Source organism: Anomaloglossus baeobatrachus, chromosome 3 (genome assembly GCF_048569485.1).
Source record: "Anomaloglossus baeobatrachus isolate aAnoBae1 chromosome 3, aAnoBae1.hap1, whole genome shotgun sequence".
Classification (NCBI taxonomy): domain Eukaryota; kingdom Metazoa; phylum Chordata; class Amphibia; order Anura; family Aromobatidae; genus Anomaloglossus; species Anomaloglossus baeobatrachus.
Genome location: NC_134355.1, coordinates 466,551,185 through 466,571,773, shown reverse-complemented (window position 1 = coordinate 466,571,773; position 20,589 = coordinate 466,551,185). Strand labels below are relative to the sequence as shown.

Genomic DNA, 20,589 nt, shown 5'->3' with positions numbered 1-20,589 from the left:
CCGCTGCAGGTAGGAAATGAAATTTATTCCTCTTGGCAGCATTCGGCTTCCAGTCCTAGGCATGGCATCACTCCGTGTTTAGTGAGCGGCGGGTGTAATAATAGCCGGGCCTGTATTAGAGCCATCTGTCAGCCAATGCTGGGGGCTCTGTTCCATCCGCCCACTATTCACTGAGGGATGACTGAAACCTTACTAGTGCCACCCCTAGGATTAGAAGCCAAGCGCTGCTGGGAGGACTAAATTAAGTTTAATTTCCTCCCGGCCACAGGGTTCTAGGTGCTGGGGGAGTGGGATGGTTCAGAAAGCTATTACTACTATTAGGCTATGTGCGCACACCGCATTTGTTTGACGCTGCGTTTTTGGCCGCTAAAAACGCAACCACAGCAAAAACGCGCAAAAAAAAGTACCAATAATAGAGCATGCGTTTTTACCGCGTTTTGGGCTGCATTTTTCTGCGTTTTTTATCTTTTCGTTTTTCTGCGTTTTTACAATGCATTGCATGGGGGAAAAACGCAGGAAAGAATTGACGTCTGTTTTTTTTTTTTTTTTTTTTTTAAACTCAAACGCAGCTTAAAAAAAAAAAGTTGTGTGCGGACAGCAAAAATGAAAACTCATAGACTTTGCTGCAGAAGCAAAGTCATGCAGTTTTGAGCCCAAAAACGCACCCGAAAATGCGCTATGCACACATAGCCTTTAGCCTGCGGATTATCCCCAGATCTGCAGGTTAATAGTATTTTTTTAGAAACGACAGGTGCTTTTTAAAAGGAATTTCAGCTGCCAAGGTGTGAGATCTCTCCTCTATGCTCATGCTTCATATGCATGATCTTTCTTCCACACTGATATTTTCCATGCTCTTCATGAATATCCCCTATTTTCTGCTTATTCTGCTGAGGATTCTCTTTCTATAGGCACAGCCTATATGATCTATCCAGCAGCAGGATTCTGGGTTCTTTTTCCCCTGTAATACAGTTTACTTTATTGTCTACAATGTCTTTCTCTTCTTTTCTTGTTAGTATCTGTCACACTTGGAGAAGGAAGAAAGAGGGCAGAGAGACCTTGATCTCAGCCTTTGTGGGAGCAACCAGGTGCAGTGTGCTGCTGTATCTATTACCAGACGCAGCAGCACAGTCAGCCACGTACAGGAGTTGCACAGCAACTACAGCAGCAAAATACTGTATTTTTCGGACTATAAGACGCACCGGACCATAAGACGCACCCTGGTTTTAGAGAAGGAAAATAGGAAAATAAAATTTTAAGCAAAAAATGTGGTCATGACACACATTTATGGGGCGAGGATCTGCTGCTGACACTATTATGGGGGTAATGTCCCCAAATTCTCTACTAAGGTACCCCATCTTGGTAATCATCCTCCTGCCTTGTGTGTGTGTGTGTATATATGTATATATATATATATATATATATATATATATATATATATATATATATATATATATGTCCCTCATCCTGGTATAGCCCCATCTTGCTATATACTGCCATCCTGGTATGTACTCCCATCCTGGTATGTACTCCCATCCTGGTATGTACTCCCATCCTGCTATATACCCCATCCTGGTATATGGCCGCATCATGCTATATACCCCATCCTGGCATATGGCCGCATCCTGCTATATACCCCGATCCTTCTATATACGCCACCATCCTGCTATATACGCCACCGTCCTGCTATATGCCATCGTCCTGCTATATGCCATCGTCCTGCTATATGCCATCGTCCTGCTATATGCCATCGTCCTGCTATATGCCATCGTCCTGCTATATGCCATCGTCCTGCTATATGCCATCGTCCTGCTATATGCCATCGTCCTGCTATATGCCATCGTCCTGCTATATGCCATCGTCCTGCTATATGCCATCGTCCTGCTATATGCCATCGTTCTGCTATATGCCATCGTCCTGCTATATGCCATCGTCCTGCTATATGCCATCGTCCTGCTATATGCCATCGTCCTGCTATATGCCATCGTCCTGCTATATGCCATCGTCCTGCTATATACGCCATCGTCCTGCTATATACGCCATCGTCCTGCTATATACGCCATCGTCCTGCTATATACGCCATCGTCCTGCTATATACGCCATCGTCCTGCTATATACGCCATCGTCCTGCTATATGCCATCGTCCTGCTATATACGCCATCGTCCTGCTATATACGCCATCGTCCTGCTATATACGCCATCGTCCTGCTATATACGCCATCGTCCTGCTATATACGCCATCGTCCTGCTATATACGCCATCGTCCTGCTATATACGCCATCATTCTGTTCATATACCCCCATCCTGCTATATACGCCATCGTCCTGCTATATACGCCATCGTCCTGCTATATACGCCATCATTCTGTTCATATACCCCCATCCTGCTATATACGCCATCGTCCTGCTATATACGCCATCGTCCTGCTATATACGCCATCGTCCTGCTATATACGCCATCGTCCTGCTATATGCCATCGTCCTGCTATATGCCATCGTCCTGCTATATACGCCATCGTCCTGCTATATACGCCATCGTCCTGCTATATACGCCATCGTCCTGCTATATACGCCATCGTCCTGCTATATACGCCATCGTCCTGCTATATACGCCATCGTCCTGCTATATACGCCATCATTCTGTTCATATACCCCCATCCTGCTATATACGCCATCGTCCTGCTATATACGCCATCGTCCTGCTATATACGCCATCATTCTGTTCATATACCCCCATCCTGCTATATACGCCATCGTCCTGCTATATACGCCATCGTCCTGCTATATACGCCATCATTCTGTTCATATACCCCCATCCTGCTATATGTCCTTCATCCTGTGGCACACACAGAAAAAAAAAAAATAAACATTTATATTCACCTTTCCTTGCTCCACGCAGCGTCGCTCCTCCTCCGTCTGTGCTGGCAGCGCTGTGTGGAGCGGGCCACGATCCCTGCAGCATCACGATGTCCTCCTGTCTGTGCCGGCGCGCCCGTGTGGACACGTGCGCACAGCGATGACGTCATCGCTGTGCACACCGCTGGTCTCCACACAGCCGCCGCCGGCAGACAGGAGGACATCGCGATGCTGCAGGAAACGGTGAGTAATGTGTACTGATTCACTGCACCTCGCACTGATGATGATGTGCGGGGAGCAGTGAATACAGCCGCACATGATCACTCCAGGCTGTAGTTGCCAGGGGTGATCATGCGGGCAGGCTGTTTAATATACTCGCACCCCCCGCCCATCACCCCGCACACCTGTCAGTGCCGGCTTCAGCGCTGAGAGATGATGGGCGTGCATATGTAATGAGCGGGCCTACGTGGTCTTGGCAGGCGCTGCTACAGCCTGCTCGTGCCCCCGATGACCCGCTCCACCGCAACACTCTCATTCCCGGCCGCAGCCCTACATTCCGTCCATAAGACGCACACCCTACTTTCCCCCAACATTTGGGGGGAAAAAAGTGCATCTTATAGTCCGAAAAATACGGTAGTAGGAACATTTTTAATTCCAGCCATTTGCATTAAGGATGCAAATAAACAAGTAGAAGGTATCTGTGCCAATGTGTCCATAGCCTTTAAGAATAGCAACTTTTTGTTTTTTAAATACTGTATGAGAATATATGTCCTTAATTCCTTCCAGGGGAAAAGATACTTTTCACCAAAGGAGCGGAGTCTGCCATCCTTCCAAATGCCAAAAATGGGGAAATAGATAGAACGAGACTGCATGTAGATGAATTTGCTTTAGTAAGTTTTCTTTATGACATACATTTTTTTCATGTCTTTAATATTTCCATGTGGCATTTTTGTGTCTGAAAATATAATTCACTTCTGATGGGTTCACACCAAAATGTCCAGCAAACTGTATGAATCATCTCTCGCAATGTAGCTCGCCTTTTTGCCACCTTCCGCTCTTGTACTAAAAATTTTGGCTTTAACTCCTAATGAGGGGCGTGCAGAAATAGTGTGCCTGATTCATTTAGAGACGCACTTCACTTAATGAATTTGGTGCATTTTATCATTTGCTTCCATGTACCTCACCAGAAATATTAATCCTGTCAGACACTGAAGTAACATTTGTGGCATAAAAAAAACGCTCCATTTTTTTTTTTTGAGTATTTGATGAGTTGGTGTATCCAAGCCCTTTTTCTGCTATGGCTCCTTCCCAGGTCCTCCATTTTGTCGGAGCGTCTCCTCTCTGCTGCGATTGCCATCCTCCTTCTCAATCCCGTAGGGCAGATGAAAGTGCGCCTGCCCATGACTGCAGTGCCGGCCTGTGGGGACAATGTAGGATGCTGAGAAGGAGGAGGATGGTGATCGCAGCAGAGAGGAGGCGCCGGACCTGCGACCAGCGACACCCATTGGACCGCCCCCTATGTGAGTATTATAAAGGTGTTTTTTACATTCTACAGAGCGGCCTAGGCTCTTATATTATTATTTATTATTACTTATTTTTATAGCGCCATTCATTCCATGGCGCTTTACAGTGAAAGAGGGTATACGTACAACAATCATTAACCGTACATAACAGACTGGTATAGGAGGAGAGAGGACCCTGCCCGCGAGGGCTCAGTCTACAGGGAATGGTGATGGTACAATAGGTAAGGACAGAGCTGGTTGCGCAGTGGTCTACTGGACTGAGGGTTATTGTTGGTTGTAGGCTTGTTGGAAGAGATGGGTCTTGAGGTTCCTCTTGAAGCTTTCCACGGTAGGGGAGAGTCTGATATGCTGTGGTAGAACGTTCCAGAGTATGGGGGAGGCACAGGAGAAATCTTGTACGTGATTGTGGGAAGAGGAGATAAGAGAGGAGCAGAGATGGAGATCTTGTGAGGATCTGAGGTTGTGTGCAGGTAGGTACCGGGAGACTAGGTCACAGATGTAAGGAGGAGACAGGTTGTGCATGGCTTTGTAGGTCATGGTTAGTGTTTTGAACTGGAGTCGTTGGGCGATGGGAAGCCAATGAAGGGATTGGCAGAGTGGCGAGTATTCTAGAATGCTGTATATAAGGGCTCACTGGTGGTGGCCGCAGCTTATAAGGGACAAATCTGGTGACTGGTTCCCTTTAAGATCGCTCCATAAGAAAAAGAGCCGGATGGCACGATTAGGTCAATATATCAATAGTGCAACATTTTTGTCATATTTCACCGCTGGAGTAGTATCCCTATTGTAAGTTCCCTGCCCCTAGTAATACTAAGTAATAATATTCACCAGCCGCTGTCTTCTGCGATTCTCCGTGCCGACTCACCGGATCGCTCCAGTGTGTGCTGGGCGACTCAGAGATTAGTTCTCATTTTAAGTCTGTGAGAACCAGAACTTGCATTCAGAGTTTGTGACCATTAGTGTCGACTTCTAGTTAGTCGGGAGCTGCGGTCACAAGAATGGCTGACCGAGACCAGAAGAGCCGAAAATAGCGGATGATAGTATTTTACCAAGGGCAGGGAACCTATAGCAGTATTTGTTGTTTTTTTATTTCACAGCTGGAATGGTGCTTTAAATTTAAGTCCCCTGTGCCTGTCTTATATTCGCCATCTTCATCTGATTCCATCTTCGCTCCAATCAGTCTCCTTTGATTTGTGACCTACCGGCAGCTCTGGTGTTTCAAGGAGCGTGCCAGAGGTCACAACTCAATAAAAGTCTATGAGAGCTTCGTTCTGGCTCTCACGGAGATACACTGAGCGCTTGTGACGTAACTTCTGACTTCCGGCCATTCAGAAGTTATGGGCACAAATGGCACCACGGTATCAGAGCAGTGGCAAAAAAGGATGAAGATGACGGAAGGTGTGTATATGACAGAGGGCTCACATTTAAAGCACCCCCTCCCCCCCCCCCTTTCTCCCTTCAAACATAATAAATGAATAAATAAATAATGCTAAAGTTGTGCTTTATGTGCACTAATGAGAAAAAAGAGGGGAGAAGGGCGGACATAGTCATTGCATGATGTTTTATTATATAAAATAAAATATGGTCATTAATATTTGAGCTGCTCTGTTCCCTAATAAAGGACCAGCTCATGTCTCTTTTATATGTTGTGTATTAAACCTTTGGAAATTCTTGCATTCTACTATGGATTGATACTTATAGGAGTGCTATTTTATGCTTGTTACATAAAACTGAATTCATTAGATAGATTAGATGTTCTGTGCCTGTAGGCTTGTGCGCCTGTCTCTTCATGTAATCTCAGACAGACTCCATAATGATGAAATCAGGGCTCCGTGGAGGACACATCATCACTTCCAGGACTCCTTGCTCTTCATTACCCTGAAGATAGTTCTTAAAGGAGTTTTCAGACAAACAAAGTTCATTTTAATCAATATATTTTGAAGTCCCACAATTGGATGTGTTTAAAAAAAAATAAAAAAGTTCCTGAACTGAGAGAGTGTCATATGTGTGTCCCTGCTATGTACTGGATAATGGCCATGTCTGACTGTACAGGGACATGGTCTGATCATACCACACCTCCTGGGCCGGGGAGGAAGCAAAAGAGGATCCAGACAGGACAGCATGAGGTCATAGCTGATTCTCTCTGTGAGGTAAAACATTTTTCTGCCTTTTTTTTTTTTTTTTGTTATACTTCAAAGAAATAATTATTTGCAATCCTGCGCTGTAATGTCTGTATACTTTTTACTTCCTCCCCATACACAGGAGTTATAGTACATTCACACTATGTTCCCGTACAGTCAGACAAGACCATTATAGTACATAGTAGAGGCACATACAGTCCCTGACAGAAGTTCTGTCGCTTATTCATATTATGTAAATAAAAGCTTATAACCTGACTTTAAATTGATCCATTGGTTTCATAAATTACTCTTTTGAAATCTGAGACCCTCCCAAATATCGTTTAGGTTATGAAAGTAAAGTTGCTGCAAAGCTGAAATATTGATCATTTAATGAACACAGAAAGGTCAGATTTTGGCAAGACAAAAGTTTTGTCGCCTTGTGATATAATGTACCCAATCCTAGTTTACATCCTCACCTGTGCTCACTAAATGATCTGTTAATTAGTGGGTGTGTGTATAAAAAGAAACCCAGCACCCCAGGCCTTCAGTTGAACTGCAACTTGACCTCTGACAACATGCCAAAAATCCACCATGCGACCAAAGCCTTGATTATGAAGAGGCTGAAGACCAGATCCACTGCAGAGGTGGCTGGCACCTTTTTAATGTGTCTCAGCGTCAAGTACAAAGAATTAAGAAAAGATTTGAAGAGAATGGAGATGTTTTTGACAAGCCCAGGTCCGTCAGACCCCGCAAGACAACTGCTCAGGAGGAACGTTTGTTGGTTAGAAAATCCAAAGCCAGCCCCTCTTCCACTGCAGCAGAGATCCAAAAGGCCTGGTCACCTCAAGTCCCTGTGTCAACTAGAACAGTTTGTAGGATTCTGTCTAGAAATGGCCTCCATGGTTGAATCAGTGCCCAGAAGCCAGCACTAAACAAAGGCAATTAAAAAACTGTGTGGCATTTGCTGAGTCCCACAGCCTGCTAAACAGATGGACGCTGGAAAAGTGGCAGAAGGTGGATTTCTCTGATGAATCTTCAATTGAATTACACCACAGCCGCCGCAAATACTGCAGGAGACCTACTGGAGCACATATGGATCCAGACAACAGTTAAGTTTGGTGGTGGAAAGATCATGGTCTGGGGTTACATTCAGTATAGGGGTGTGCGAAACATTTGCAGGGTGGAAGGCAATATCAATAGCCTAAAATATCAAGAAGTATTAGCTACCTCTTACATTCCCAATCATAAAAGGGGTCAAATTCTGCAGCAGGATGGTGCTCCATCTCATACATCCATGTCTACAACAAAGTTCCTCCTGGCAAAAAAGATCAAGATGCTCAAGGACTGGCCAGCCCAGTCACCAGACATGAACATCATTGAGCATGCTTGGGGTAGGATGAAAGAGGAAGCTTGGAAGACAAAACCAAAGCATCTAGAGGAACTCTGAGAGGCATGTAAGGCTATGTGCGCACGTTGCGTAAAAACATGCAGTTACGCTGCGCTTTGTAGCGCAGCGTAACTGCATGCGTCCTGCGGCCCCTGCACAGTCTATGGAGATTGTGCAGGGGCCGTGCGCACGTGGCGTCTAAGAGCGCAGCGCTTCGGCTACTGCCGAAGCGCTGCGCAAAAAGAAGTGACATGTCACTTCTTTCCTGCGCTTTGCCGGCAGCTCCTGCTCTGTCTATGGCAGGAGCTGCAGGCAGAGCGCATGGAATCGGCGCTCACTACGGACATTTCTGCAGCGATCTAAAGCGCACGTGTGCTCTTCAGATCGCTGCAGAAATATCTGCAGGGCTTGTACGCAACGTGCGCACATAGCCTAAGACTGCATTCTTTGCTATTCCTGATGCCTTCATCAATAAATTGTATGAATCCTTGAACCGCATGGATGCAGTCCTTCAAGCTCATGGAAGTCACACAAAATATTAAATATGGCTCTATTAGCACCACAACTTCATTCACCAATGTTATGCAGCATATCTTTGTATTAGAAGTTAATTATTTGTTTTAATTTCACATTACATCCTGTGGCGACAAAACTTTTGTCTTGCAAATTTGTGACTTTTTTTGTTCATTAAATGATCAGTATTTCAGCTTTGCAGCAACTTTATTTTCATAACCTAAACCAAATTTGGGAGGGTTTCAGCTTTCAAAAGAGTAATTTATGAAACCAATGGATGAATTTAAAGTCAGGTTATAAGCTTTTATTTACATAACATTGATAAGCGACAGAACTTCTGTCAGGGACTGTATCTCCACAGAGGAACGTGTTTTTTGTTTTTTTTTTTATCGCATCCAATTAAACACAGTTTTTCTTTTGTTTTGCCTTATTTTTCAATTTTGACATTTCATAACCAAAACACAAGAGAAAAAAATAATGGGATCAGTAGATAAAACGGGTTATTACATTTTAAGTAGTCAGTGGCACAATATAAAGGAAGTGCGGTGTCCACATCTCCACAGTTCACAAATCACGCCATGCCGGCTGTATATACAGCGTCATTCCAAGATCTATTGATTAAAATTAACTTTGTGGGAACAGCCCTTTAATGACATTGGCTGCAAGTTTGTGGTTGTTGTCTTTCTGCAGATTAAAGTTAGCGCCACACAGACGCCTCCCTTATGGTATTGCATGATGGAGCAGTTTCTGCCTGTGTTTCTCAGGTGTCGGTCTTAAAACGATTGGCCACTTTTTCTTGTTGAGGATACAAAGAAATAAGCAATGTTGAGGACCATAGATGCAATGGTTTTACAAGGAGACATTGTGCAGAAGATGAAATACTTAGCATGTGTAATTGCCTTTGAAATCAGAAGATGTCCAGCAGTGCCTTCAGCTCAGAATTGACTGTAACCAGTGCATCTACTGTTCAGAGAGTGGTGTTCATGGAAGAACTGTGGCCAAAAAACATATTTTCAACATGAAAATGAGGCATGAAAACATAGGAAATGGGCTGCAGAAAAATGTCAACAGGTGTTTTGGACTATTGAGTCAAAATATAAAATATCTGGCTGTAACAGAAGAGAGAGGTACAATACTGTGTGTCTACAGTCAAAAGTAAAGCATGGTGGAGGTTCCTTGCAAGTCTGGTGCTGCATTTCCGCAAATTGAGTTGTGGATTTGGTTAGGATTAATTTTGCCCTCTGTGCTGAGAAATACAGGCAGATACTTAACCATAATACCATCAGGGAGTAATTTATTCTGCAGTTGGACAACGAAACAAACATGGTATAAAGAACTATCTTCAGGTTAAAGAAGAACAAGGGGTCCTGGTATTGATGATTTATATAAGGCCACCACAGAGCCCTAATCTCAACATCCTTACATGAAGAAACAGACGAGGACAGAAGGATTTCCAAGGCTACATTCGTAGATCTGTGGTTAGTTCTCCAAAATGTTTTAAAGAACCTCCCTGATAAGTCATTTCATAAACTTGGTTGAAATGTACATTTTGTAAAAAAAAACCAAAAACTATTAACACTTCAATTTTTTTTAAAGAATTTTGATTTTGCAGCATTTTTCTTCGTCGCTCCATTGGGAGACCCAGACGATTGGGTGTATAGCTACTGCCTCCGGAGGCCACACAAAGCATTACACTAAAAAGTGTAAGGCCCCTCCCCTTCTGGCTATACACCCCCAGTGGGATCACTGGCTCACCAGTTTTCGGCTTTGTGCGAAGGAGGTCAGACATCCACGCATAGCTCCACTGTTTAGTCAGCAGTAGCTGCTGACTATATCGGATGGAAGAAAAGAGGGCCCATATGGGGCCCCCAGCATGCTCCCTTCTCACCCCACTGGTGGTTTGTAAGGTTGAGGTACCTATTGCTGGTACGGCGGCTGGAGCCCACATGCTGTTTTCCTTCCCCATCCCCCTGAGGGGCTCTGAGGAAGTGGGATCTTACCGGCCCCAAAGCCCTGAGGCCGGGCTCCATCCACAGACCCATTGAACCTGCTGGATGTGGAGCGGGAGTGCCGTTCAGGGACATGGCCCTGCACCATTCAGGTACTCTGTGTCCCCGTACACACAGGCACAGCACACTCCAGACTTGCTGGGTGTGCTAGTGCGCCGGGGACAGTAAAGGGTTACAGTCACTGCAGCCTAGCTGAGTGACTTTATTTATTGGGAACTACCGCGCCGGACGCTCCGGGAGCGGCGGCGCGGCTGGGACTTGTAGTGCGCCGGGGACTTAGCGCCGACCGCGCTTTTACGGCGGCGGCGCTTATAAATCCAGTCCCCGGCTTTTGCGGCCTAGCTCCGCTTCGTTCCCGCCCCCACCCTGTCAATCAGGGTAGGGGAGAGACGCTGTACAATCAGCAGCGCCGAGGGCTGGAGCCTTATTTACATGCTCCAGCCCTCTCACTAGACACTGTGGGACGCCGGTTTCCCGCTCTGACTTGGGGCACGCCCACGGCCCGCCCCTACTCACACGAGCTGGAGAAGGACGCCGGCAGCCATTCCTGCAGCCCGAGCTGAGAGAACGGACTCTGGGCAACTAACAGGACTAGGGCGACCACACACCCGCTTATAGGCGGGCGGTAAGCGGCACCTGGGGTGCTGACACTAAATACCGCAGTTTTGTCTATTTGTATTTTAAGTACACTGCATAGGTCGCTATTTTGGGCTATATGCCCTCTTGGATGGCGACACATCAGCAGCAGGAAAGCATGGGTGCTAAGGCACAGGCTTTCTATGCTGCTTGTATTGCACGTACTGAAGTGTTCATGTGTATTTATGCTTGTATGCTATACACTGCACTGTACGGTCGCTAGTCTTGGCTATATTCGCCATAGAATGGCTAGACTACAGCAGCAGAAAAGCAAGGGTGCTGAGGCACAGGTTTTTTTCTATGCTGCTTGTATTGCAGGTGTTGCAGTGTTCATTTGTACTTATGCTTGTATGCTATACATTGCACTGTATGGTCGCTATTCTGGGCTATATTCCCCTAGATGGCTAGTCTACAGCAGCAGAAAAGCAGGCTTTCTATGCTGCTTGTATTGCATGTGCTGCAGTGTTCATTTGTACTTTATGCTTGTATGATATACATTGCACTGTACGGTCGCCATTCTTGGCTCTATAAGTCGGCAGCAGCATATAAGCAACACAGGCTTTCGATGCTGTTTTTGCTGCATGTGATACTGTTCCACGGCACTGAACCCCATTGTGTGCAATGCTCCCCTGTAGCACTTGGTCAGCCGGGGTCTCTACTTGACGTGGCCAAAAGAACCACCTCTCAACCCTGTCCAAGGACAGGGACGGAGTTGCAATGGGATAGAGACTTGCAGTCCGGACAGGCCATGGGCAATCTGGATCATTGCTCCCTGGCCACCCTCACTTGGAATAAAATCGGTGCTCCGGGGGGGTCCCAGGAGGCTCTCTGTATGATGAGGCAGACGTAGCTCATCAGGACTTTGATCCTGACACCGCTCTCACTCCGGATACACCGGATGGTGACGCCATAAGGAATGATCCTATAGCGTCCATCAATGGAATGTTGGATCTTTCTCCCTCAGCTCCCCCAGCGGAGGAGTCAGCTTCACAGCAGGAGAAGTCCCATTTCAGTAGCTCAAACGTATATTGAGTATTGTTCTGGCCACGCTGACTTCAGAGAAGCAGTCCAGGAACACCACGCTTCCCAGATAAGCGTTTTCTCCAAACGTATTAAGGATACACGTTATCACTTTCCCCCTGACGTGGTCAGGCGTTGGACCCAGGGTCCAAAGGTGGATTCTCCAATCTCCAGGCTTGCGGCTAGAGCCATAGTTGCAGTGGAGATGGGACTTCACTTACAGATGCCATTGACAGACAGATGGACTCTGGGTGAAATCTGTCTATGAGGCTATCGGCGTGTCGGTTGCTCCGGCATTCACAGCCGTATGGGCACCCTAAGCTTTTCAGCTGTTCTTGCGCAGCTGGTCTTGAGCACAGGTACATCTGTGCCGCAGGGGCGTCCGTAACCTCGCAATGTCTGCATTGCGACTTACCCTATTAATGCTGTCCTGGAAGGACAGTCGAGGTTTCGGTCCTTCCCAGGCTCGGGCAGGTCCCAATTGTCCTCGTCCAAAAGGGCTGAAAAGCCTCAGAGGGGCTCAGCTGCCGGCCGGGCTCAATCACGCCCAAGGAAGGCAGCCGGAGGAACCGCTACCAAGGCGGTCTCCTCATGACTCTCAGCTCTCTCATCTTTCCGCATCCGCGGTTGATGGCAGACTCGCTCGCCTTTGGCGACATTTAGCTGCCACAGGTCACAGACCGGTGGGTGAGGGACAGTGTGCCCACGTGCACAGGACAGAGTTCTGTTCTCGTCCTCCGACTCGATTCTTCAGAACGTCCCCACCTCCCCACCGAGCAGATGCTCTTCTGCAGGCAGAAGGAGTGGTAATCCCGGTTCCTCTTCAGGAACAAGACACGGTTTTCCTCCAATCTGGTTGTGGTGCCAAACAAGGATGGCTCTTTCCGTTCCGTTCTGGACCTAAAACTGCTCAACAAGCACGTGGAGGCCAGGCGGTTCCGGATGATACCCTCCGCTCCGTCATTGCCTCAATGTCTCAAGGAAATTTCCTAGCATCAATAGACATCAAAGATGCTTATCTCCACGTGCCGATTGCTACAGAGCAACAATGTTTTTCTACATTTCGTGATAGGAAACGACCATCTTCAGTTCGTAGCTCTGCCATTCGGGCTGGCGACAGCCCCACGGGTGTTCGCCAAGGTCATGACGGCAGTGGTAGCAGTCTTGCACTCACAGGGACACTCTGTGATCCCTTACTTGGACGATCTACTTGTCAGGGCACCCTCTCAAGAGGCATGCCAACTCAGCCTGAATGTTGCGCTGGAGACTCTCCAGACGTTCGGGTGGATCATCAACTTCTCAAAGTCAAACCTGTCACGACCCAATCACTAACGTATCTTGGCATGGAGTTTCATACCCTCTCAGCGGTAGTGAAGCTTCCGCTGGACAAGCAGCGGTCACTACAGACTGGGGTGCAGACTCTCCTTCAAGGTCAGTCGCACTTCTTAAGACGCCTCATGCACTTCCTCGGGAAGATAGTGGCGGCAATGGAGGCGGTTCCGTTTGCGCAGTTTCATCTGCGTCCACTTCAATGGGACATTCTCCGCCAATGAGACGGGAAGTCAACATCCCTGTACAGGAAAGTATCCCTTTCACAGACGGCAAGGACTCTCTGCAATGGTGGCTTCTTCCCACCTCATTATCACAGGGAAGATCCTTCCTACCACCGTCTTGGGCGGTGGTCACGACAGACGCGAGTCTGTCAGGGTGGGGAGCGGTTTTTCTCCACCACAGGGCTCAGGGTCCGTGGACTCAGCAGGAGTCCACCCTTCAGATCAATGTTCTGGTAATCAGAGCAGTGTATCTTGCCCTACTAGCCTTCCAGCAGTGGCTGGAAAGAAAGCAGATCCGAATTCAATCGGACAACTCCACAGCGGTGGCACACATCAATCACCAAGGGGGGACACGCAGTCGGCAAGCCTTCCACGGCCTCCACCATATCCGCAGTTCACATCCCCGGCGTAGAAAACTGGGAGGCAGACTTCCTCAGTCGCCAGGGCATGGACGCAGGGGAATGGTCCCTTCACCCGGACGTGTTTCAGGAAATCTGTCGCCGCTGGGGAAGGCCGGACGTCGACCTAATGGCGTCCCGGCACAACAACAAGGTCCCAACCTTCATGGCACGGTCTCGCGATCAAAGAGCGCTGGCGGCAGACGCCCTAGTGCAAGATTGGTCGCAGTTCCGGCTCCCTTATGTGTTTCCACCTCTGGCACCCTTGCCCAGAGTGCTACGCAAGATCAGATCCGATTGCAGCCGCGTCATACTCGTCGCCCCAGACTGGCCGAGGAGGGCGTGGTATCCGGATCTGTGGCAGCTCACGGTCGGCCAACCGTGGGCACTACCAGACCGACCAGACTTACTGTCCCAAGGGCCGTTTTTCCATCGGAATTCTGCGGCCCTGAACCTGACTGTGTGGCCATTGAGTCCTGGATCCTAGCGTCTTCAGGATTATTCCACGGGGTCGTTGCCACCATGAGACAGGCTAGGAAGCCCACGTCCGCTAAGAACCACAGAACGTGGAGGATATTCTTATCCTGGTGCTCTGCTCAGGGAGTGTCTCCCTGGCCATTTGCATTGCCTACCTTTCTTTCTTTCCTGCTATCTGGGTTAGAAAAAGGTTTGGCGCTCGGCTCCCTTAAAGGTCAGGTATCGGCGCTATCCGTCTTTTTTCAGAGGCGTTTGGCACGCCTTCCTATGGTGCGCACGTTCCTACAGGGGGTTTGCCATATCGTTCCCCCGTGCAAGCGGCCGTTAGATCCATGGGATCTGAACAGGGTACTAGTTGCCCTCCAGAAGCCGCCCTTCGAGCCTCTGAGGGAGGTTTCACTTTCTAGACTATCACAGAAAGTGGCTTTTCTGGTAGCGATCACATCTCTTCGGAGAGTGTCTGAGCTGGCATGGTCCTTGTCGCTGGTCAGCGCAAAGGGTCGCAGGCTTCTAAGGCCGCCCTGGCTCGATGGATCAAGGAACCAATTCTTGAAGCCTACCGTTCTGCTGGGCTTCCGGTTCCATCAGGGCTGAAGGCCCATTCAACCAGAGCCGTGGGTGCTTCCTGGGCATTACGACACCAGGCTACGGCTCAACAGGTGTGCCAGGCAGCTACCTGGTCGAGTCTGCACACTTTCACCAAACATTATCAGGTGCATACCTATGCTTCGGCGGACGCCAGCCTAGGTAGAAGAGTCCTGCAGGCGGCAGTTGCCTCCCCGTAGGGGAGGGCTGTCTTCGCAGCTCTAACATGAAGTATTTCTTTACCCACCCAGGGACAGCTTTTGGACGTCCCAATCGTCTGGGTCTCCCAATGGAGCGACGAAGAAGAAGGGAATTTTGTTACTTACCGTAAATTCCTTTTCTTCTAGCTCCTATTGGGAGACCCAGCACCCGCCCTGTTGTCCTTCGGGATTTTTGGGTTGTTTCGGGTACACATGTTGTTCATGTTGAACGGTTTTTCAGTTCTCCGATGTTACTCGGAGTGAATTTGTTTAAACCAGTTCTTGGCTTTCCTCCTTCTTGCTTTTGCACTAAAACTGGTGAGCCAGTGATCCCACTGGGGGTGTATAGCCAGAAGGGGAGGGGCCTTACACTTTTTAGTGTAATGCTTTGTGTGGCCTCCGGAGGCAGTAGCTATACACCCAATCGTCTGGGTCTCCCAATAGGAGCTAGAAGAAAAGGAATTTACGGTAAGTAACAAAATTCCCTTCTTTCAACACCCGCCGAAAACCTTTCCACAATAATGTAGGGGACATGTTTTGTGTCTTTTTAGCCAAACTTAACATTTTATTCTGATCAGGTTTTTACATTCTTGTTCTAGAAAGGGCTTCGTACATTGTGTGTGGCCTATAGAAAATTCACTCCAGAAGACTATCAAGAACTCGACCGAAGTCTTCATTCGGCCCGTACTGCATTACATCAAAGAGAAGAACGCCTGGCTGATGTCTTTGAGCTCATTGAAAGAGACCTGGAGTTACTGGGAGCTACTGGTGTTGAAGACAAGTAAGATCACTTAGGCTACACGTTGAGTATTTGGTTGTAAAAATTTCTGCACCATTTCTGCATCTCTTGGCAGGAAAACCACACATTTTTGCCTCGTTTCTTTATGCCTTTTTGATCGTTTTTTTGCATGCATTTTTTCATTGCTTTCAATGGTGAAAAATGCTGAAAGAATTGACATGCTGCAGATTATTTTCAGCACCAAATCTGCAAGGGAAAAAAAAAACCTCAACATGTACACTACACTTTAGGTTTCTCGATGACTTTGCTGGCATCAACATTTACTTACAGTTTTGTGACAAAACGGCACTAAAAACAAATTAATAAATGCGATAAAAATGCATTGTGCGCACAGAGCCTTAGGCTATGTGCGCACGTTGCGTATCGTCATCCAGTTACGCTGCGTTCTGCACCGCAGCGTAGCTGCATGCGTCCTGCGTCCCCTGCACAATCTATGAAGATGGTGCAGGAGCCGTGTCACTTCTTTCCTGCGCTCTGCATGCAGCGCCCGCTCTGTCTATCGGAGGGGCTACACTCAGAGCGCATGGAATCGGCTTTTTTTTTCATTACGGACTGTTTCTGCAGCGATTTGAAGCGCACGTGTGCTGTTCAAATCGATGCAGATATTTCTGCAGGGACAGAACGCAACGTGCACACATAGCCTTAAATGGCAATTTCTTTGTCGCTCCATTGGGAGACCCAGACAATTGAGACAATTGGGTGTATAGCTTCTGCCTCCGTAGGCCACACAAAGTATTACACTTTAAAAAGTGTAACCCCTCCCCTCTGCCTATACACCCTCCCGTGGACCACGGGCTCCTCAGTTTTATGCTTTGTGTGGAAGGAGGCACACATCTACTCATGCATTCTCATACTTAGTTATGTCGGTTGGAAGAAAAGAGTGCCCCCACGGGGCCCCCAGCATGTTCCCTTCTCACCCCACTATGTCGGCGGTGTTGTTAAGGTTGAGGTACCCATTGCGGGTACAGAGGCTGGAGCCACATGCCGTCTCCTTCACCATCCCTTATGCGGCTCTGGGAGAAGTGGGATCCAGAGCGGTCATCCATTTGCTGGGACCGTGCTCCATCCGCAGCCCCTGGTGGAACCTGCCGGACCGGAGCCTCTTCAACCTCAGGGACCGGGCCCTGCAACTTAAAGGTACTCTGTGTCCCCATAGGGGACTGTGCAGGGAGCGCTCCTTCTTCCTGGAAGCTGCGGTAGTTGTGAAATTGAGGAGGCCGGTGGACTTCCGCGCCGACCGTGCCTGCTTGTCGGGCGCGGCCTCAAATTTAGTCCCCGGCTTCACCGCGGCCTAGTCGCGAAAATCCCGCCCCCGGGCCTGCCTGTCAGGGGTAAGGGCGGGATTACCGACATGACGTCGGATGTGAGGGCTGGAGCATCCTGCATGTCTTCCTCCCCCCTCACTGACCACTGTGGGGACCCCAGATTCCCGCTCTTTGCTGGCGCCGACCTCGGCCCCACTCCTCCCCTGAGAGCTCCGGCGGCCATTTTCTGGCATTCTGCCGGTGGATGCTTCTCAGTGAAGCAGCTCTGCAGCTCCGGGGGATCCACGACAGGGAATCTGGAGGACACACTCCGCTCGTTAGCGGTCGGTAAGCCACACCGGTCACCCGGTGCTGGTCCCCCTAGGGTGCCGGAATAGATACATATATATAGAATAGATATATATATATATCTGTTCGGTCAGGCTGTATACCCTTTTCCCATATATCCTCAGTGGTCACTCTCCTAGGAGACAACAGCATGTCGTCCACAAGGAGCAAAGCTACTAAGGCACAGGTTTTTTTTCGCTGCCTGTACCTCTTGTGGGGCTATGTTACCTGCGGGTTCCACCTACCCTCACTGTGAGCAATGCTCGACTCCTGCCTCGCTTGCTCAGCCGGAGCCTCGGGCACTGGTGGGCCCCTCGGCTCATGTAGACCCCCCTGCTCCCCCTGAGCAGGCTGCAGGGACAGAGTCACCGGTGTTGGTCTCTTTTGCTGAGAAACTCTCTGTCACTTTCCCAATCCATTGCACTGTCTATGGACAAATGGTCTTCTAAACTCCTTGAGGCATTGCAGTCCAGACCGGACCTTCCACAGGCCCCGGCCCCTGTTAGCTTGTCTCCTCCAGGCCCCTCTTGGTCCGCGCCGCAGCGCGCTCCCAGGTTGGCCCCTAGGTCTCAGGCGGAGGACTCCTGCCCGGACCGCAGTCCCAGACCGGCTAAGCGGTCTCGCTGGGACTCTTCCCCGACTTCCTCACGCTGCTCGGGATCCCAGCTTGAGGACTCTCAGGAAGACGAGGCGGACGTGGGAGCTCAGGGCTCTGACCCTGACTTCGCCCTTAACCTTGATACACCTGAGGGGGACGCCTTAGTAAATGATCTTATCTCGTCCATAAACCAGGTGTTGGATCTCTCACCTCCGCCTCTTCCTGTAGAGGAGTCTGCGTCTCAGCAGGAGAAACACCAGTTTCGGTTCCCCAAACGTACGCGCAATACGTTTTTTGATCACTCTAACTTCAGGGATGCTGTCCAGAAGCCCAGAGCGGTCCCGGACAAGCGCTTTGCTAAACGTCACACTGACACGCGTTACCCCTTTCCATCTGAAGTCGTTAAGGGTTGGGCTCACTCTCCCAAGGTGGATCCTCCAGTCTCCAGATTGGCTGCTAGGTCCGTTGTGTCTGTTGCAGATGGCTCATCCCTGAAGGATGCCACTGACAGACAGATAGAGCTCTTGGTGAAGTCCATCTATGAGGCCACGGGCGCGTCTTTCGCCCCAGCCTTTGCAGCCGTGTGGGCTCTCCAAGCAATCTCGGCTTGTCTGACTGAGATTAATGCTGTCACACGGAATTCTGCTCCGCATGTTTCGTCTTTGACCTCTCAGGCATCAGCCTTTTCGTCCTACGCCATGAACGCCGTCCTGGACTCCACTAGCCGTACGGCTGTAGCATCTGCTAACTCCGTGGCAGTCCGCAGGGCCACAGGCTCTCCCGCTTTTGGCGACGCCTGGTGGCCACATGTTCAAGACCGATGGGTGAGAGACATTCTGTCTCATGGTTACAGGATAGAGTTCAGCTCTTGTCCTGCGGTTCGTTTCTTCAGAACCTCTCCGCCCCCCGCTCAGGCCGACGCACTTTTTCCTGCGTTTCGCCATCGGGGACGAACACCTTCAGTTCGTGGAATTGCCTTTCGGCCTGGCGACAGCCCCACGGGTTTTCACCAAAGTCATGGCATCCGTCGTGGCGGTCCTGCACTCTCAGGGCCACTCGGTGATTCCCTACTTGGACGATCTCCTAGTCAGGGCCCCTTCTCGGGTGGCGTGTCAACAAAGCCTTACCGTCGCTCTGGCGACTCTCCAGCAGTTCGGGTGGCTCATCAACTTCCCGAAATCCAAGTTGACACCGACCCAATCACTGACTTACCTCGGGATGGAGTTTCATACCCAGCAAGCGTTAGTCAAGCTACCGAGCGACAAACAGCTTTCTCTGCAGGCAGGGGTGCAATCACTTCTTCGGAGTCAGTCACACCCCTTAAGGCGCCTCATGCACTTCCTGGGGAAGATGGTGGCAGCTATAGAGGTAGTGCCGTTCGCGCAATTCCATCTACGGCCACTCCAATGGGACATTCTCCGCAAATGGGACAAGAGTGCGGCTTCCCTCATCAAGAACGTCTCTTTCCCTTGCAACCAAAACATCACTTCAGTGGTGGCTCCTACCCACATCTCTGTCGCGGGGAAAATCCTTCCTACCCCCAACCTGGGCTGTGGTCACCACGGACGCGAGCCTGTCAGGTTGGGGAGCGGTTTTTCTCCTCCACAGGGCTCAAGGAACCTGGACTCCGATAGAATCGTCCCTTCAGATCAATATCCTGGAGATAAGGGCAGTATATCTAGCCCTATTGGCTTTCCATCGGTGGCTGGAGGGCAGGCAGATCCGTATCCAGTCGGACAACGCCTCTGCCGTCGCCTACATCAACCACCAAGGCGGCACTCGCAGTCGTCAAGCCTTCCAGGAAGTCCGACGGATTCTGCAGTGGGTGGAAGCCACAGGCTCCACCATCTCCGCAGTTCACATCCCGGGCGTAGAAAACTGGGAAGCAGATTTTCTCAGTCGTCAGGGCATGGACGAGGGGGAATGGTCTCTGCACCCAGACGTGTTTCGAGAGATCTGTCGCCGCTGGGGAACGCCGGACGTCGATCTCATGGCGTCACGGCACAACAACAAGGTCCCGGCCTTCATGGCACGGTCTCAGGATCACAGAGCTCTGTCGGCGGACGCGTTAGTCCAGGATTGGTCGCAGTTTTGACTGCCTTATGTGTTTCCCCCTCTGGCGATGCTGCCCAGAGTACTACGCAAGATCAGGTCCGACTGCCGTTGCGCCATTCTCGTCGCTCCAGACTGGCCGAGGCGGTCGTGGTATCCGGATCTGTGGCATCTCACGGTGGGTCAACCGTGGGCACTTCCAGACCGCCCAGACTTGCTGTCACAAGGCCCGTTTTTCCATCTGAATTCTGTGGCCCTCAACCTGACTGTGTGGC

General features: G+C 49.4%; 1 protein-coding gene across 7 annotated transcripts in view; it reads left to right on the top strand.

Moving 5' to 3' along the window:
• The window catches only part of ATP11B (ATPase phospholipid transporting 11B (putative)), a 269,426-nt gene that overhangs the window by 155,381 nt on the left and 93,456 nt on the right, over positions 1-20,589 (top strand). For all 7 annotated transcript variants that reach the window (XM_075340573.1, XM_075340576.1, XM_075340572.1 and 4 more), the window contains exons 17-18: positions 3,639-3,742; positions 15,873-16,054. In XM_075340573.1, the coding sequence (XP_075196688.1) occupies positions 3,639-3,742; positions 15,873-16,054 (286 nt within the window). The remainder of the gene's footprint in view (positions 1-3,638; positions 3,743-15,872; positions 16,055-20,589) is intronic.